The sequence below is a fragment of the Hippopotamus amphibius genome, chromosome 12 (genome assembly GCF_030028045.1).
Source record: "Hippopotamus amphibius kiboko isolate mHipAmp2 chromosome 12, mHipAmp2.hap2, whole genome shotgun sequence".
NCBI classification, from domain to species: domain Eukaryota; kingdom Metazoa; phylum Chordata; class Mammalia; order Artiodactyla; family Hippopotamidae; genus Hippopotamus; species Hippopotamus amphibius.
Genome location: NC_080197.1, coordinates 90,657,571 through 90,671,515, shown reverse-complemented (window position 1 = coordinate 90,671,515; position 13,945 = coordinate 90,657,571). Strand labels below are relative to the sequence as shown.

At 41.9% G+C, this 13,945-nt stretch overlaps 1 protein-coding gene across 1 annotated transcript in view; it reads right to left on the bottom strand.

Moving 5' to 3' along the window:
- Positions 1-4,670: 4,670 nt before the first annotated feature.
- The window catches only part of SLC38A1 (solute carrier family 38 member 1), a 60,366-nt gene continuing 51,091 nt past the window's right edge, over positions 4,671-13,945 (bottom strand). Inside the window, exons 12-17 of the mRNA XM_057701578.1 lie at positions 13,411-13,490; positions 9,887-9,987; positions 7,620-7,738; positions 6,930-7,071; positions 6,732-6,829; positions 4,671-4,916 (exon numbers count right to left, since the gene is read on the bottom strand). Coding sequence (XP_057557561.1) covers positions 4,815-4,916; positions 6,732-6,829; positions 6,930-7,071; positions 7,620-7,738; positions 9,887-9,987; positions 13,411-13,490 — 642 coding nt within the window. The 3' untranslated portion in view covers positions 4,671-4,814. The remainder of the gene's footprint in view (positions 4,917-6,731; positions 6,830-6,929; positions 7,072-7,619; positions 7,739-9,886; positions 9,988-13,410; positions 13,491-13,945) is intronic.

Here is a 13,945-nt window from a genome sequence, read left to right as displayed (position 1 = left end):
CCTCCGAGAAAACCCTAAAGAATCAGATGGTCTGAGCCTTGTGAATATTACACGTTTTTCAGGAACATTCCCTTTAAGATTTAGTGATACTTTTCCGTTGTCAGCCACCCCACCCTCAATTTGTACCTGAAAGCCTTAGATCGTTATAAATAATTCACTGTGTGCATTTTAGAGGAAGTGTGTTCTGTTGCTAAAAGATTCTCAGCTCTCCCATCCCTAAGGAAACACTAACATCGTTAAATGATACAGTCTCCATTGTCTTTATTTTGAAAGTGGCTAGAAGTTTACTGTGAACTGGGATGGAGGAATTACATCTTAAAGTTTACACCCTTTTTAAGTCTCAAGCCACTTAAACTGATGGCTTTTGCACTAAGGCATAAAATTAAATGTCAGATCATTTCACCGACCTCTGCCCCACCCCCACCCCACGGAAACGTGCCGACCAGCACTCTGATCCACTGAAACCTAGCTGAGCACTGACCTTTTCGGAGCAGTTTGTAGCTCCTTATGCAGTGCAGCACTTTCAGCAGAGAATTCATTTTAAAGGGAGGACAGGATTGATCACCACACAATGAACCCAAACATTCTGGAGAACTTACTCCTGACATGAAGTCAGTATTTCCTCTGAGGTTGCATTTACAGAGAGTGTATCTTTTAATTCCTTTCAAAAAAGAAAAACAACAACAACAACAACAAAAAAACCCAAACCAAAAAGACCTCACTTTTATTTCTTCACAGCTGCCATAACTGTAATCTTATGGTGTCTCAGCCCGCCTGAGTCCTGTTTACAAGGATGCACTCGAACCAGCCTTTCCAGTGGGAAGGGGGCTGAGACGAGGCCCCTTCCTCCCCTCCCTAAGTCCTGATTCTCTCTTCATGTCCTAGGAAACACCCTCTGAGAATTATGGGCAGGACTAATGAAAAGAAAAAGGAGAGACATGTTGGCTCAGAGTGGTTCTCAAGCTTGACCTGCACCGAGATCACCGGGAGGGCTTGTTAAAACACGGTTTGCTGGGCCTTCACCCCAAGTTTCTGTTTCACTTGGTCTGGGGTGGGGCCTGAGAATGTGCATTCCAATAAGTTCCCAGGTGATACTGATGCTTCTGGTCCAGCGATTCCCACTTTGAGGACCACCGGCTTGGAGGCTTGAATCCAGCTCCAGAAAGAAGCCAATTCTGGGGTGACTGTCTGAGGTGTCCTCTGAAATACTGTGACACCTTACCACAGCCCTCTGTCCACCCCAAGCCCCATGGCCATCACTCACATACGCCTTTCTCAGCAGGGTCTGCAACTGTGAAAAAGGAAAAGTGGGTAGGGAGCTTTTTTACCTCCATTTGATTACTGGGCAGTTAAACCATGGTTGAGCAGAGCACTAAACCCATTAAAAGTGCTGTGTGCTGGCTTCCATGACTGGCATGTAGGACGAGCTATGCAGCAACATCCTTGTTGGTAGTGGGAGAGAAGGAGATGAACTCCAGGAGCAAAAGGTCCTACAGACAGAAGCAGGCAGGCCAGGCCTGAGACTCCAGAGGAAAGAAGCATTAGCAGCGGAGAACGTCCCTGGCAGTTTACGGCCCACAAGGGGACCCCTCTTCCTCCTTGGCCCTCCTCCTACCGCAAGGTCTCTGGTGGCCCTGGACTTGCTGGAGACCCAGCTTCAGGTCACTTTGGGCACCTCTAACTGGTGGTGCGTGACTGGGGTGGGCACTTCAGATTCCACTAACAACGAGTGAGGGATTCTTGGCAACTCTGAACGAACACCCCCTAGAAACAATATTACAGTTAGAGCTTAGGTTCTTTAGCAATCTTGTTCTATTATCCTATTTCAGCTAAATTATGGGTTTAGGTCATTTTTTCAAGCTGGTCTGGGGGGCCTACCCACCATGTACAACCTGGTTTCTAAAGGAAAATACATTCCAGGTTGCAAACAAGCAACTGACAGAGTTTTGCAACATGACCTGCTTATAAATGGGGCACTGCCCGAGCTTAACAAGACTGGATTTCTTTCCTGTACATACTTTGCTACCCCCACTTCCAATAAGTACCATGAAGGAACTTAGGGATTTACAGTGTGCTGTGTTATTATAACTAGAGACCAGTTCCTAATGCAAAGTACGAGGTTGGCACTGTTCACTAGGGCTGAAATCCTAGTTCCCAAAGGAAGACGTGCCGCTTCCTAAGGTATAATATTCGTTAGTCTACTCATTTAGCAGAAAAAATTCTACAGCACTTGACTGTGTTATTTGAATTCTACCTAACACCTGTGGTACATGTATTTTTGGCTACCGGTTCACTATTCTGAACAAGAAGAAGAGCAGTACACTTTACAGCTAATCCCACACACGATGTAATTCATCAGTGATATCTGACAAATTACAGTAGGGCCTCATATTCAGTCAACAATAAACTTAGAGAAACAGACACAGAAGATTTTAAAAACCTGTAGTATCACAGACACCCACAACAATGTGCTTTCTCTAAATAAGTAAATTTTAAATAATAAGAAGAATTTCTTGTCCTGACACATGAAATCCAGAGATCCAAAAATATCACCACACACCCCAAGAGCTAATGATAATCTTCTAAATGGACTCTGTGGGCATAAAATGAATTGTTATAAATTAGTGCAGAAAATAGAAAGTAGCATCACATAGCTTGCAAACTAAATTTGTTTTTTTTTTTTCATGGAGGGTCATCCACTATCTGGCTATTTCTTTATTTGGTGCCCTGGGCAGCTCAAAGAGCCAGCCAACTTGTTTTGTTGAGTTTCTCTCCTGCTCATCTACCTTGGACGACATTGCTGAGAAGGACAGAGATAGCTGTGGATTCTACTAGGTTAGGAACGCATATATAGGTAGCTACTCATATCGAAACACCTGAACTCACCTAATGTGGGTGTAATTCTGGGGCACTATGTTAAAAGCACGATGATCCTACTATGAACTGCAGGAAATAACTTTTCCTTTTGCCCCGAGAGAATCACGAGAAAGTGCTCTGGTGCCTGCTTTCTCTATGGGACATTAGCCTGTAAAGGGGAGGGGACAGTTCCGTGTTACTCCCGGTCAGTGTGGGAGCCTCTGGGGAGCTCAGTGGGGGAGGAACAGAGCCCAGAGCTAAGTGCCTGGAATCGCTGCCAAGAGTCTGCGGTTAGAGGCCCCTTATCTCTGGATAAGAAATCTGTGCTCGGTGAACTTACGTGTTTGTGGAATTCAACCAGGATGTAGATAAAACACAAGCCCTGTTTCAAGCGACCAGCTCAGGGCACACACACGTCTCACTGTGCGATATGGACCATCCAATCACAGGCGATGCCCCAGCTCAGGTGGAGCGCGGCGCTGCGTTTCTCTACTGTCCCCCGTGCCTTTCCAAGCTACCCTGTCCCAAGCTCTCCTCTCTGTCAGTCTCTCTGTAGTTTCCTTCACTCGCTTTAGGACAGGGGCTGGGGCAAGAGTGGGAGGCAACTCCGTCCTCCCGTGTGGGTCACATCAGGCTGACAGTAACAGTCCACCCCTGACCAGGGACGAGAAGAGGGACAGCACAGATACCAAAGTCCCCACCTGGGGGAAGAAAGGGACACATGATTTCACCACATGTGCTTCTCAAAGACCATCTCCGAGGGCTCTTTTCCTTTTTTTGAGACTGGATGGATGGTTAATGGAGAAGAAATAGGAGTGAGGCTTATTTAAGGTACAAAAGTCTTATATTTGTAATAACCTAAATGTATAGATATAAAACAAGTCTTTTAAAGACCCCCCTAAAATACCCAATATAAAACAGGGATTGCTTATCCTAGATCATCCTTAGTTAGATACGCATGATTCTCTGTGCAAAAAGCTGGTGGACATGAGTAAAAGCTGCTGGGTTTGTAATTTAAGAAAATGCTTTTCCCCCTCGAATACTACGGATGTAGGGCTGAAGGCTATCTGTATCTGAGGAATATTTCCTTAGGCATTTTGGACAACCTGTTTGCAGGATTCTTGCTTCTCAATTTGTTACAAAGGTATCATGGGTCTTGCCCAATAGAAGTTGATGCAGGTTAGAGTAACTCTGACACAAATTGCCTGGGGGGAAACAAAACTTCATTTGCTAGATTACCCAGATGTGTGGATTAGTACGTTTACCAAGGTAAGAACCATTTCCATCCCTTTCCCAGCTGAGAACACTTGCCAGAGAATGTCTCTGCACAGAGTGGGATGTAGTGCCAGCGAGGCCATGGGCTGCTGAAGCTCGGCTGCCAGGTGATCAGAGCTGCCTCAAATATTGGGCATCCTCTGATCCAGCAAAGGTGTGCGCCCTGTGACTCTCATATCATTATCCCTATGTGCTATGTTAACCAAAATAGGCAAATTATTTACGAAACCATTTTTTTTCTGTAAAGCAAAATAAATATATACAATTCAAGATTCTTTTCTCTTCTAAAAAGGTATAGATATTATAAGCTGAACATCAGTAGGAAAATTATCTCAGAATCTGGATGTATAATAAATAAATATGATGGATAAGCATATCTTCAAAGTTCTAAGAGATGATGAAACCACAAAAATAGAGTTAGGAGAGTGAAAAATAACCGATTGTGAAAAGTACTAGAAAATATGATTACATGAAATTTGGAACCAAAAAATCCACAATACTGAAAATTGATCTCCCATCTTGGAGGGACATGAACCATGATAGAAACAGGTCTCTGTTTTGCTACCAAAGTGTTATTCCACTGTGTATCTTGTAAATTTCTGTTTGCTTCTGTAAACTTGCAAAGGACGTGATGAGGGGTTGCTGATGCATGGTAACTTGACGGTTTCCTTTTCCAGCTGGCCTCAGTGGCTTTCATCACCACTTGATGAGCAGACCCAGTCGTAGATGACCAAGGGAATGCTGACCAGGGAAAACAACACCCCCAGACCCAAGAAAAGGGCAGCCTGGAGCAACAGAAAGGCAAGGGTTATTTTCAGGGAGGCAAACATTTCCCACACACACCTGGGAAAAAACAGATATGTTTCTCCTCTCTTTTTGTGTCCCCTGTATTTGGTTTGTTACAACTATTGCTGAACTGTGAGACTCTTTCTAAAATTGTGTGCATCTGATTCTCCAAGGATGGGAAACTAAGAAAAGCGATGCAGAACCATCCTCTGCATTCTGTTCTTTGACTTCATAGCCATCTCACAGTGAACCTGTTCTACAACTGACTGTGTATCCCCACAGCTTCATTCAAACTAAGATGAAAACCAAAAAAAAAAAAAAAAAAGAATGGCCATAGAAAACATACGGATCATTTCATTACTCTGTACCAATGAACCTAGGTTATTGCTAGCAGGCAAACATTTCTGTTTGAAAAAGTGTTAGAAGGATATCTAAAAGTAAAGTAGGTTTGATTGAGTGAAACAGGAAATGGGTGTCCAAAACGAAGTTATTTCAAGGATTGATGAAGGCCACGAGGGAAAGGTTACTAACTCTAGAATCTGGAGTTATAAGATTATAACTTATAGAAGTTATAAGATTATACACAAGACTGTAAAGTGCTTGGCCTTGAGAGTCGCCAACGAGAGCTAAAATTCAGGGAGAAGGATGAAGCATCATGAGAGCCGGGGGGGCTGGGCTGGAGTCTGGAGGGGGAGACAGAGCTAAGGGAAGGGGAGAAGGCGAAGGGTGGGGATGAGAAGATTGCCCCCAGGCTCACCATCATCGATCTGGTCTAGCTCCCAGTCGGTCCCCCCACGGACTGGATCCCTTGTCTAATGCTGCTTGGTAGATCCTCCTAGCAGTTTTAAAATGGGAGCAGGGTTGGAGAGGCCCAGAGCATTCATGGGCAATAGGTCTCCACCATTATCGGGTTTAATCTTTACTGCTTTGCCAGAGTGACTGCTCCTTCTTCTCTGTCCTCATGAAGCCCCCACGGCTCAGACTTAAAAGGATTTGGGATTTATGGCTTCAGGGATAATCCTGTCTGGGCAGCAGATGCTCTACCAGCATCAACGCTGCTTCTCCTAAATGCACAGGGAGGATCCCCCATGCCTGCATCTCTCATCCGGGTCTGTTGACTCAGGTAACGGGTGTGATTGGAGTGCTTACACTATCTGGGAGGACGGCTGAGAAGCCTTCTCCGAGGCCAAACATAATGGTGCTCCAGAAGGTACTCAGGTAGCAGCCACTTCACCCCTGCTTCCCTCACTGTCTCCAAGTGCACCACCTTCAAGATGCCCTTGAACTTCACCAGACCTGGAAACAAGAATCCCAATATAGAAAGGTAGTTTCTGAATCCAGGTCTGTTGCTCCAAAGCATTTCTGTCAAATCATAAAAAGACTCTATGCTAACTCAGCCATTTTAATTCGGGCATCGCAGCTTCCCTGAGCTGTAGGATGGAGTTACAGGACTAGGGATTGGACAGACATGGCAGCCTGCATAAAATCGTTGAGCCCCTTTCCACTTTAGATCTTGCTAATGACAAGGCATCCCCCTATAGAGACACAGGACGATAAATGTCTAATTTCTCAGCTGGCCCTGCCCTTTCTCAGAGCAAACGCTAAGGCACAATAAGAGCAAAACCTGAAAATATTTTGAGGGGATGGAGAAGATTCCGAGATATTTTAAATCTCCCAAATGGGCAAAAACTAGGACTGCTGCCTACTTTTGAGATCACTAAAAGTAGTATTAGTTGGTAGAGATGGACTATTTATTTGATATATTTCAGTGAAAAACTAATCAGAAAAATGAGAGTTGTTGGCATGAGACATACCCAAATTCGTTGAGTTCCTTTATCTCCATCCTGGCTTGTGATTTTTAAATAAAGAGATGAAGGAAGAATGAAAATAAGCATATTAGCGGACGTAACTCCTGGAAAATACGAAAAAAATGTTTGGGGTTGTTATTATGAAACTTCAGCTTTCTGAACAGCTATCATACACAGAACAAGCGGAAACTCAGAAAGCCATACCTACGACTCCAAAGATATCCTTCATGGCGGGTATGAAGATCACCAGTAAGTTGGTAATGACCAGGAGTACAAAGGTCACCAAGACATGACGACATAAATTAAACTTCGTCTTCTTAGCCAGTTCAAATAAAGAAGAACGAACCTACAGGAAAAGAAAAGAAAAAACTCTGTAATGCCTATAGCACGCTGCCCTTCACATTTCTCAGCAGAGTAGCTGACAGACTGGTGTGGAGGCATTTGGGACATGTTTTGTCACACCGAGCGAGTCTGTGGATAGCTTAGCAGTTTGGGAAGCAGGGGGCCCTGACTTAAGATGGAAAGTCTTCTTCTTTATAAACAAGTAGTTTCCTTTTGCGGGGGGATAATTTCTGTTTTATCTATGACTGAGTGTTCTCTTCTGGCCCTTCTATATTCTCTTGTCATGGATGCCTGGGATTCAAACAGTGTATCTACGTTTCTCTGTAAAGAAGAGGGACAGATTAATTAGAACTAAGATTCATTCCATCAGAAGACCACCCTAACTCACTGATCCCACTTTCTTTCTGAAGAGCCTTGGGATCCTTCCCCGATGCAGTTTCAATGATGCAGGAGAGTTCCCTACAGCAGACTTGCTCTGCAAGGGGCTCCCGCAGACAGCAGGAAAGGCGAGACCTCCGCCTTTCTCAGGTTGCACGGAGGCCTTTTACTCACTGTGAAAAATAAGACTGGCACCGTGAGGATGACAGCGACAATGACAGCCAGCCGCACCGTCAAGATGAGGATGTCGTCTTTACTCTGATACTTGTGGAGGAGGTCCGACTGCACAGTTTCTAAGATGAGGGCAACGTAAGAGGGTATTAAAACGAGACAAAGGCACATCACAGAATGACGGGTTTTCTGAACCACAAAGAATTGGTAAACTAAGAGGCAAGGAAAAAGCAGTGTTCTGGGTGTTGAAGTGTCTGTTCAACAATTTATAAGTTGAAAACAAAAATCCCTTGTGTGAGATGGGCCCCACCTGTCCACATGTAGCTGTAGCGAAAAGGAATACACAGTAATCCCTAGAAGTTACACAGAGTGGGGAGCTTAATTCACACTACACTAAACCTAGGAATAATTTGGGGTGAAGAATACTATATGGTTGAAACACAAAGCCCTTCTTCGTCTAGATCCTCCCCCACTTGGTGGCAGTCATCAGACAACACCGAATAGCCTCAGTCTCGCTAAGGAGCCACTTTCAAACTCTCTTCTTAGAACTCAACGTCCAAGCAGCAGAAGTGCCCATGGGACTTCACCACTGCAAGGAAGTGCAGTGGTGAAATCATTCTTCTCTTCCAGGTGTTTTCCTCGTAAAAAAAAATGTATTTAGCTTATATACCACTTTGAACTTTTTCTCAACTTTGAACTTCAGAAAGTGTCATTTCAAAGACAACCAAAGCTAGAATGGCAACCACTGAGAGCAAGAAAATGCTCACTCCTGTGGTTTTTAATTGATGACTGTTCAGCAGTTAGTTGCGATTTGGATGTGCTTGGGAGAGCAGGTGAGCTCAAGGTCTACTCTGCCATCTTGTCTCCAACTTGAAAATGCTCACTCCTTTGACAAGAGATAGTTTTCCTTCTGTCTCAAGGTTCAGGGTGTGGAATTCCAACTCTAGTCTGGGCCAGAGATTGGTCTCAGTTTTAGAAAAAAGACCCTAGGTTATAATAAAAGTCTCCTTAGCTCTAATTTCCTTGATTCAACATTCATAACCATCTAAAAATAGCTGAGCTTTTTTTCTTTGACCTAAGAGTATGAAAGCGTTTGGTATTTTATTCTATGTGGAAAAAAAATGGATTTGCCACGAAAAATTACAGCTTCAACAAGGTAACAGTAAGACCATTCAACTAATGTTAGGCTCTCTCTGCCTCCCTTTACCCACCCCAAGCCCTGAAACTCTGCAGGAAACTCAAGAACACCATCTTCATGCAGAAATTAAGTGTGGTATTTATGGATTCATTAGACAATGCTCTTCTCCATCGCTTGTGAAAATGGAAATAAGGGTCCCTGGCGGTCCAGTGGTGAGGACTCGGCACTTTCACTACCAAGGGCCTAGGTTCAGTCCCTGGTTGGGGAACTAAGATCCCACAAGCTGCGCCACGCGGAAAAAAAAGAAAAAAATAAAAGTAATAATATAACTGTATAATCAGGGTAGCCTTTCTCTCCAGGATGAATTAATCATCTCTAAATGAGTTTAAACTTTTAGGCATTTGTGTTTATGAAAAAATGCCCCCAAGAAATATTATTTAATAGAGACTGTGAAATTAATGTATTTAAATTTAAATTAGGTCCCAAATTATAACGGTAATGAAAGATGTTAAATAAAGCTGCAGGATGGTTGGAATAGAAGAGGATGAAGAAGCAGTGAACAAAGGTAAACTATTCATACAGGACCAACAAAAGCTACAAATGAAACCTTGTTTTTTTTCAGATTTCATTTCTTTTAACTTTCTAAGCCACTGCTTCAAATCGCTGCAAGGCTTCACCTGCCGCTGAACAATCAGGTGCTTTATTTTTAATTAACACAGACTGTCATGAGTGCAGCACGCTGCTCCTTCTCCCTGGCAAAATCTGTCTCTGTCTCTCTTTTCTATTAATGGCATCTGACCCAGTTCGCAACGGCAATTAGGAAAGCCTTCTCTGATATAGTTTTAAACTTTCCTCCGTGAAGGTGGCATGCTTATAAACTGCCATTTCTTTTAAGGACAGGATCAGGAGGAAAAATTACAGTATATTGTTTCAGTAATCATTCTATTGTGCAATCTGTATGACTACGTAAAGGAAGCACTGCCTTTTGCTTGAAGTAGAAGAAAAGATGCACCAAATCAATGGACAGATTTGTTGCTTTTGGGGGCTATCACATTAAAAGTTATTTTGATATTGATTTTTACTAATTTACTTAACTAATACCTATATTTATGTACTGACAGAAGGTACTTACCATAGAATGTCAAGTAGCCAAAAATGGCAGTCAAGAAATACATAACGAACATGGCAAAAAAGGAGATATTTGAAACCATCTGCATCCTTTTCTGTGATCGACTAAAAACAAAGATAAAGGAATTTGAAAAATTAAAAACCACATTACTGACTGTGCGCACCAGTGTTAACACTGAAGAGTGGAAATTAAATGACGTCCTATCGGGCTGGGGCCATGAGCCATCTATCAGCCGAAATAACCCCCAGCAAATATGCCAGTTTACAATAACTTCTTTTACACCAACTGGGTATTGTGAGAGAGAGAGCCAGGGAATGAACAACCCCTTGAATGTCCTTCCCCATTCTTCTGAAAGAATATCGAGTTCTCATCTGAGGGGCAGAGAGTATTTTTTAATATTTGTTTGATACTATCGCCACACTCAGCATGCACAGGAAAAAAGCAGAATAAATTCCAGTGCTGTTCTCTCAGCTCCAGAGATCGGGGCAGAGCTAGAACTTGACCTCGGGTGTTCTGTTGTTAAAGCTGCTATTTAAGTTCTGGTTTTCCCATTGAATAGCTCCAGGGAAGCCTCTATGTCTCCAGAGCAGTGAGTGCCCAAGAGCTCACAGCTGGGACAATGAAAGGCCCTTTCTCTCTTAGGTCAAGTTTACCCTGGGAGTTTGCATGAACCTCTAAGTTCCTCTAAGTGCCCAAACAATTAATATACAAAACTTTACTCAACAGTAGACCACTGATTGCCACAACATTTGACTGTGTCATAACAGGGAGTATGGAAAACAAGAAAAATTGAGAAGTACCCACATGAGAGAATTACAAACTGAAAGCTGAACTATTACATTTAAAAGAAGCCAAAGACATATTTAAATACCCTAAGTATAGGATCATAAAGTAGGACTGATGTATGCATAGATAGGCAGGTGTAAATATTGATACTTCAAAATTTGTTCATATATCAATTAAATATGAAAGAGGAAGAAATATGAGTGAATTCAATGCTAAATAACACCATCTTTATTTTTGTTTCAAAATGGAAACAGATAGCTATATTGTATATCTTTTCTGAGCTTAAGACGATGCCATGATGCCTACTTTAAGAAACAAGAAAAATCTCAAACAATCTAACCTGACACCCAAAGGAACTAGAAAAAGAAAAGTCCAAAGTCAGTATAAGGAAGGAAATAAAGATCAGAGTGGAAACAAATGAAATAGAAACCAAAAAGACAATAGAAGGGACTTCCCTAGTGGCGCAGTGGTTAAGAATCCGCCTGCCAATGCAGGGGACATGGGTTTGATCCCTGGTCTGGGAAGATCCCGCATACCATGGAGCAACTAAGCCCATGTGCCACAACTACTGAGCCTGCGCTCTAGAGCCTGAGAGCCACAACTTACTGAAGCTTCTGTGCCTAGAGCCTATGCTCTGCAACAAGAAAAGCCACTGCATTGAGAAGCATGCGCACCGCAACAGAGTAGCCCCCGTTCGCCACAACTAGAGAAAGCCCTCACGTAGCAACGAAAACCCAATGTAGCCAAATAAATAAATAAAATTAAAATAAATAGTCAATAGAAAGGATCGATGAAACTAAGAGCTGAGTCTTTGAAAAGATAAACAAAATTGACAAGCCTTTAGCTAGGCTCACTATCACGACAAAAAGACAGAAGGCCCTGATAAATAAAATCAGAAACAAAAGAGGATAATTAACAGTGGATACCACAGAAATACAAAGGACTACAAGAGAGTATTATGAAAGCTATACACCAACAAATTGGGCAACCTAGAAGAAACAGACAAATGCTTGGAATCATATAACCTTCCAAGATTGAATCATGAAGAAAGAGAAAATCTGAATAGACCGATCACTAGCACAGAGATTGAAACAGTAATCAAAAACCTCTCAAGAAACAAAAGTCCAGGACCAGAGGGCTTCACTACCAAACTTTCAAAGAAGATTTAATACCTATCCATCTCAAACTCTTCCAAAATTTTGAAGAGGAGGGACTGCTTCTTAACATTTTATGAGGACAATATCCCCAAACCAAAGACAACACCAAAAAAGAAAATTGCTGGCCAGTGTCTCTGATGAACATAGATGCAAAAATCCTCAACAAAATACTAACAAACTGAATACAACAATACATCAAAAGGATCATACACCACGATCAAGTGGGATTTATTCCAGGGATGCAAGGGTAGTTCAACATTCACAAATCAATTGATGTGATACACCACATTAACAAAGTACCCACTTATGATAAAGACTCAATGAAGTGGGTATGGAAGGAACACACCTCAACATAATAAAGGCCATATATGACAAACCCACAGCTAACATCATTCTCAATGATGAAAAACTGGAAGTTCTCCCTCTAAAATGAGGAAGAGGACAAGGATGCCCACTCTTACAACTCTTATTCAACCTCGTAGCTGAAGTCCTAGCCAGAGTGATTAGGAAAGGAAAAGAAATAAAAGGCATCCAAATTGGAAAGGATAAGTAAAGCTGTCACTATTTGCAGGTGACATGACTTTATGTATTGAAAACCCTGAAGACTCCACCAAAAAACTATTAGAAATAATAAAGTAAAGTTGCAGGGTACAAAATCAACATACAAAAATCTGCCATGTTTTTATTATACACTTAACAATGAGTTAACAGAAAGAGAAATTAAGAAAACAATCCACTTACAATTGCAACAAAAAGAATAAAATACCTAGGAATAAATCTACCCAAAGAGGTACTACAGAGGATAGAGTAGTAGTTACCAGAGGGGAAGGGGTGGGAGGAGGACAAAATGGGTAAAGGGGCTCAGCTGTGGGGTGACAGATGGAAACTAAATTTTTGGTGGTGAGCAGGATATAATGTACACAGAAGTAGAAAAATTAGGTTGTACACATGAAACCTATATAAGTTGTAAACCTTAAAAAAAAAAGAGACTATGGCACGATGACTATTTGTAGGTAGAAACTCTCATAACAGTAGCATAAAAAGAGAACCCATGAGGGAATTTATAAGCAGGCCTTTCGTTTTCCCTGGAACAGCAATCAAAAACAAATCCATATAATCACTGTAATAGTTTGAAATGAACAACAATATTCTTTTGTCCAGTTTGTGGTCTTAACATCAATTTCTTCCTGCCTGATTTACCAGCCTTTTCCAACTAAATCACATACAATGTATTTAGTGGTTCACAGATGAATTTGAAGATTATTATTATCCACTGGCAAAATAATCATGAGTAACATAAAGCAACATAAACACTTGACCTCTCTTGAGTAATATAGTATTTGAAAAACCAAAATTAAAAAAAAAAAGCCCAAATAGTAAGCCACTTTATACAGTTATGACCAAAATATACTGCAGGTTTGTGATTTTTGTTGCTCAAGAATGGTAGAAAGTAAATGCTGAAGCTGGGTGATGCGTCAGCGGGGGGTTCATTATACAAGTCCGTTTATTTTAATACAGTGCTTGCCTATTAATGAGGGGCTGTAAAATGATTCAGTTTGCAAAAAAATTAAGCAAATCTCTTACTCTTTAAGCTCGCTGTAAATTGGCAGGACTGACGGGTGGCAGACAAATGCGAATGCAATTGTCGGTAAAGCATACACGGTCTATTTGAAAGAAAAAAAAAATGTTACAGAAAGGCATTTTTACCATAAAAATTGTACAGCTCCAGTATTTCCGAGCTGTCTTTTTATCCGACAGCCCTTCAGAATCCCTGGATTATTTGGTTATTAGGAGAGCTTTGATATCTAAAATAGGAGCAGCTTTTCTAAGAGAGCTTATCTAGCTTGAGACACTAGGCACTTGGCAGAGAGGGGTTCTCCACCTGGGCTCACCTACAGTGTATTTTACATCCTCCAGGCACTGCGTCACTCCATATTTATGTAGCACTAGCTGGTGACATAGCACTTTCCTATATTATTTCACTGAGTCCCCACAACAACCCTGAAACAGACCAGCGCTGTTCTCCTGACTCCCTCCGTGAAAGGCTAGGCAACATGCCCAGAACGTCCACCTCTGTCTTACTGCTCTCTGCTCTATATAGGGTGCATCAACTGGACTT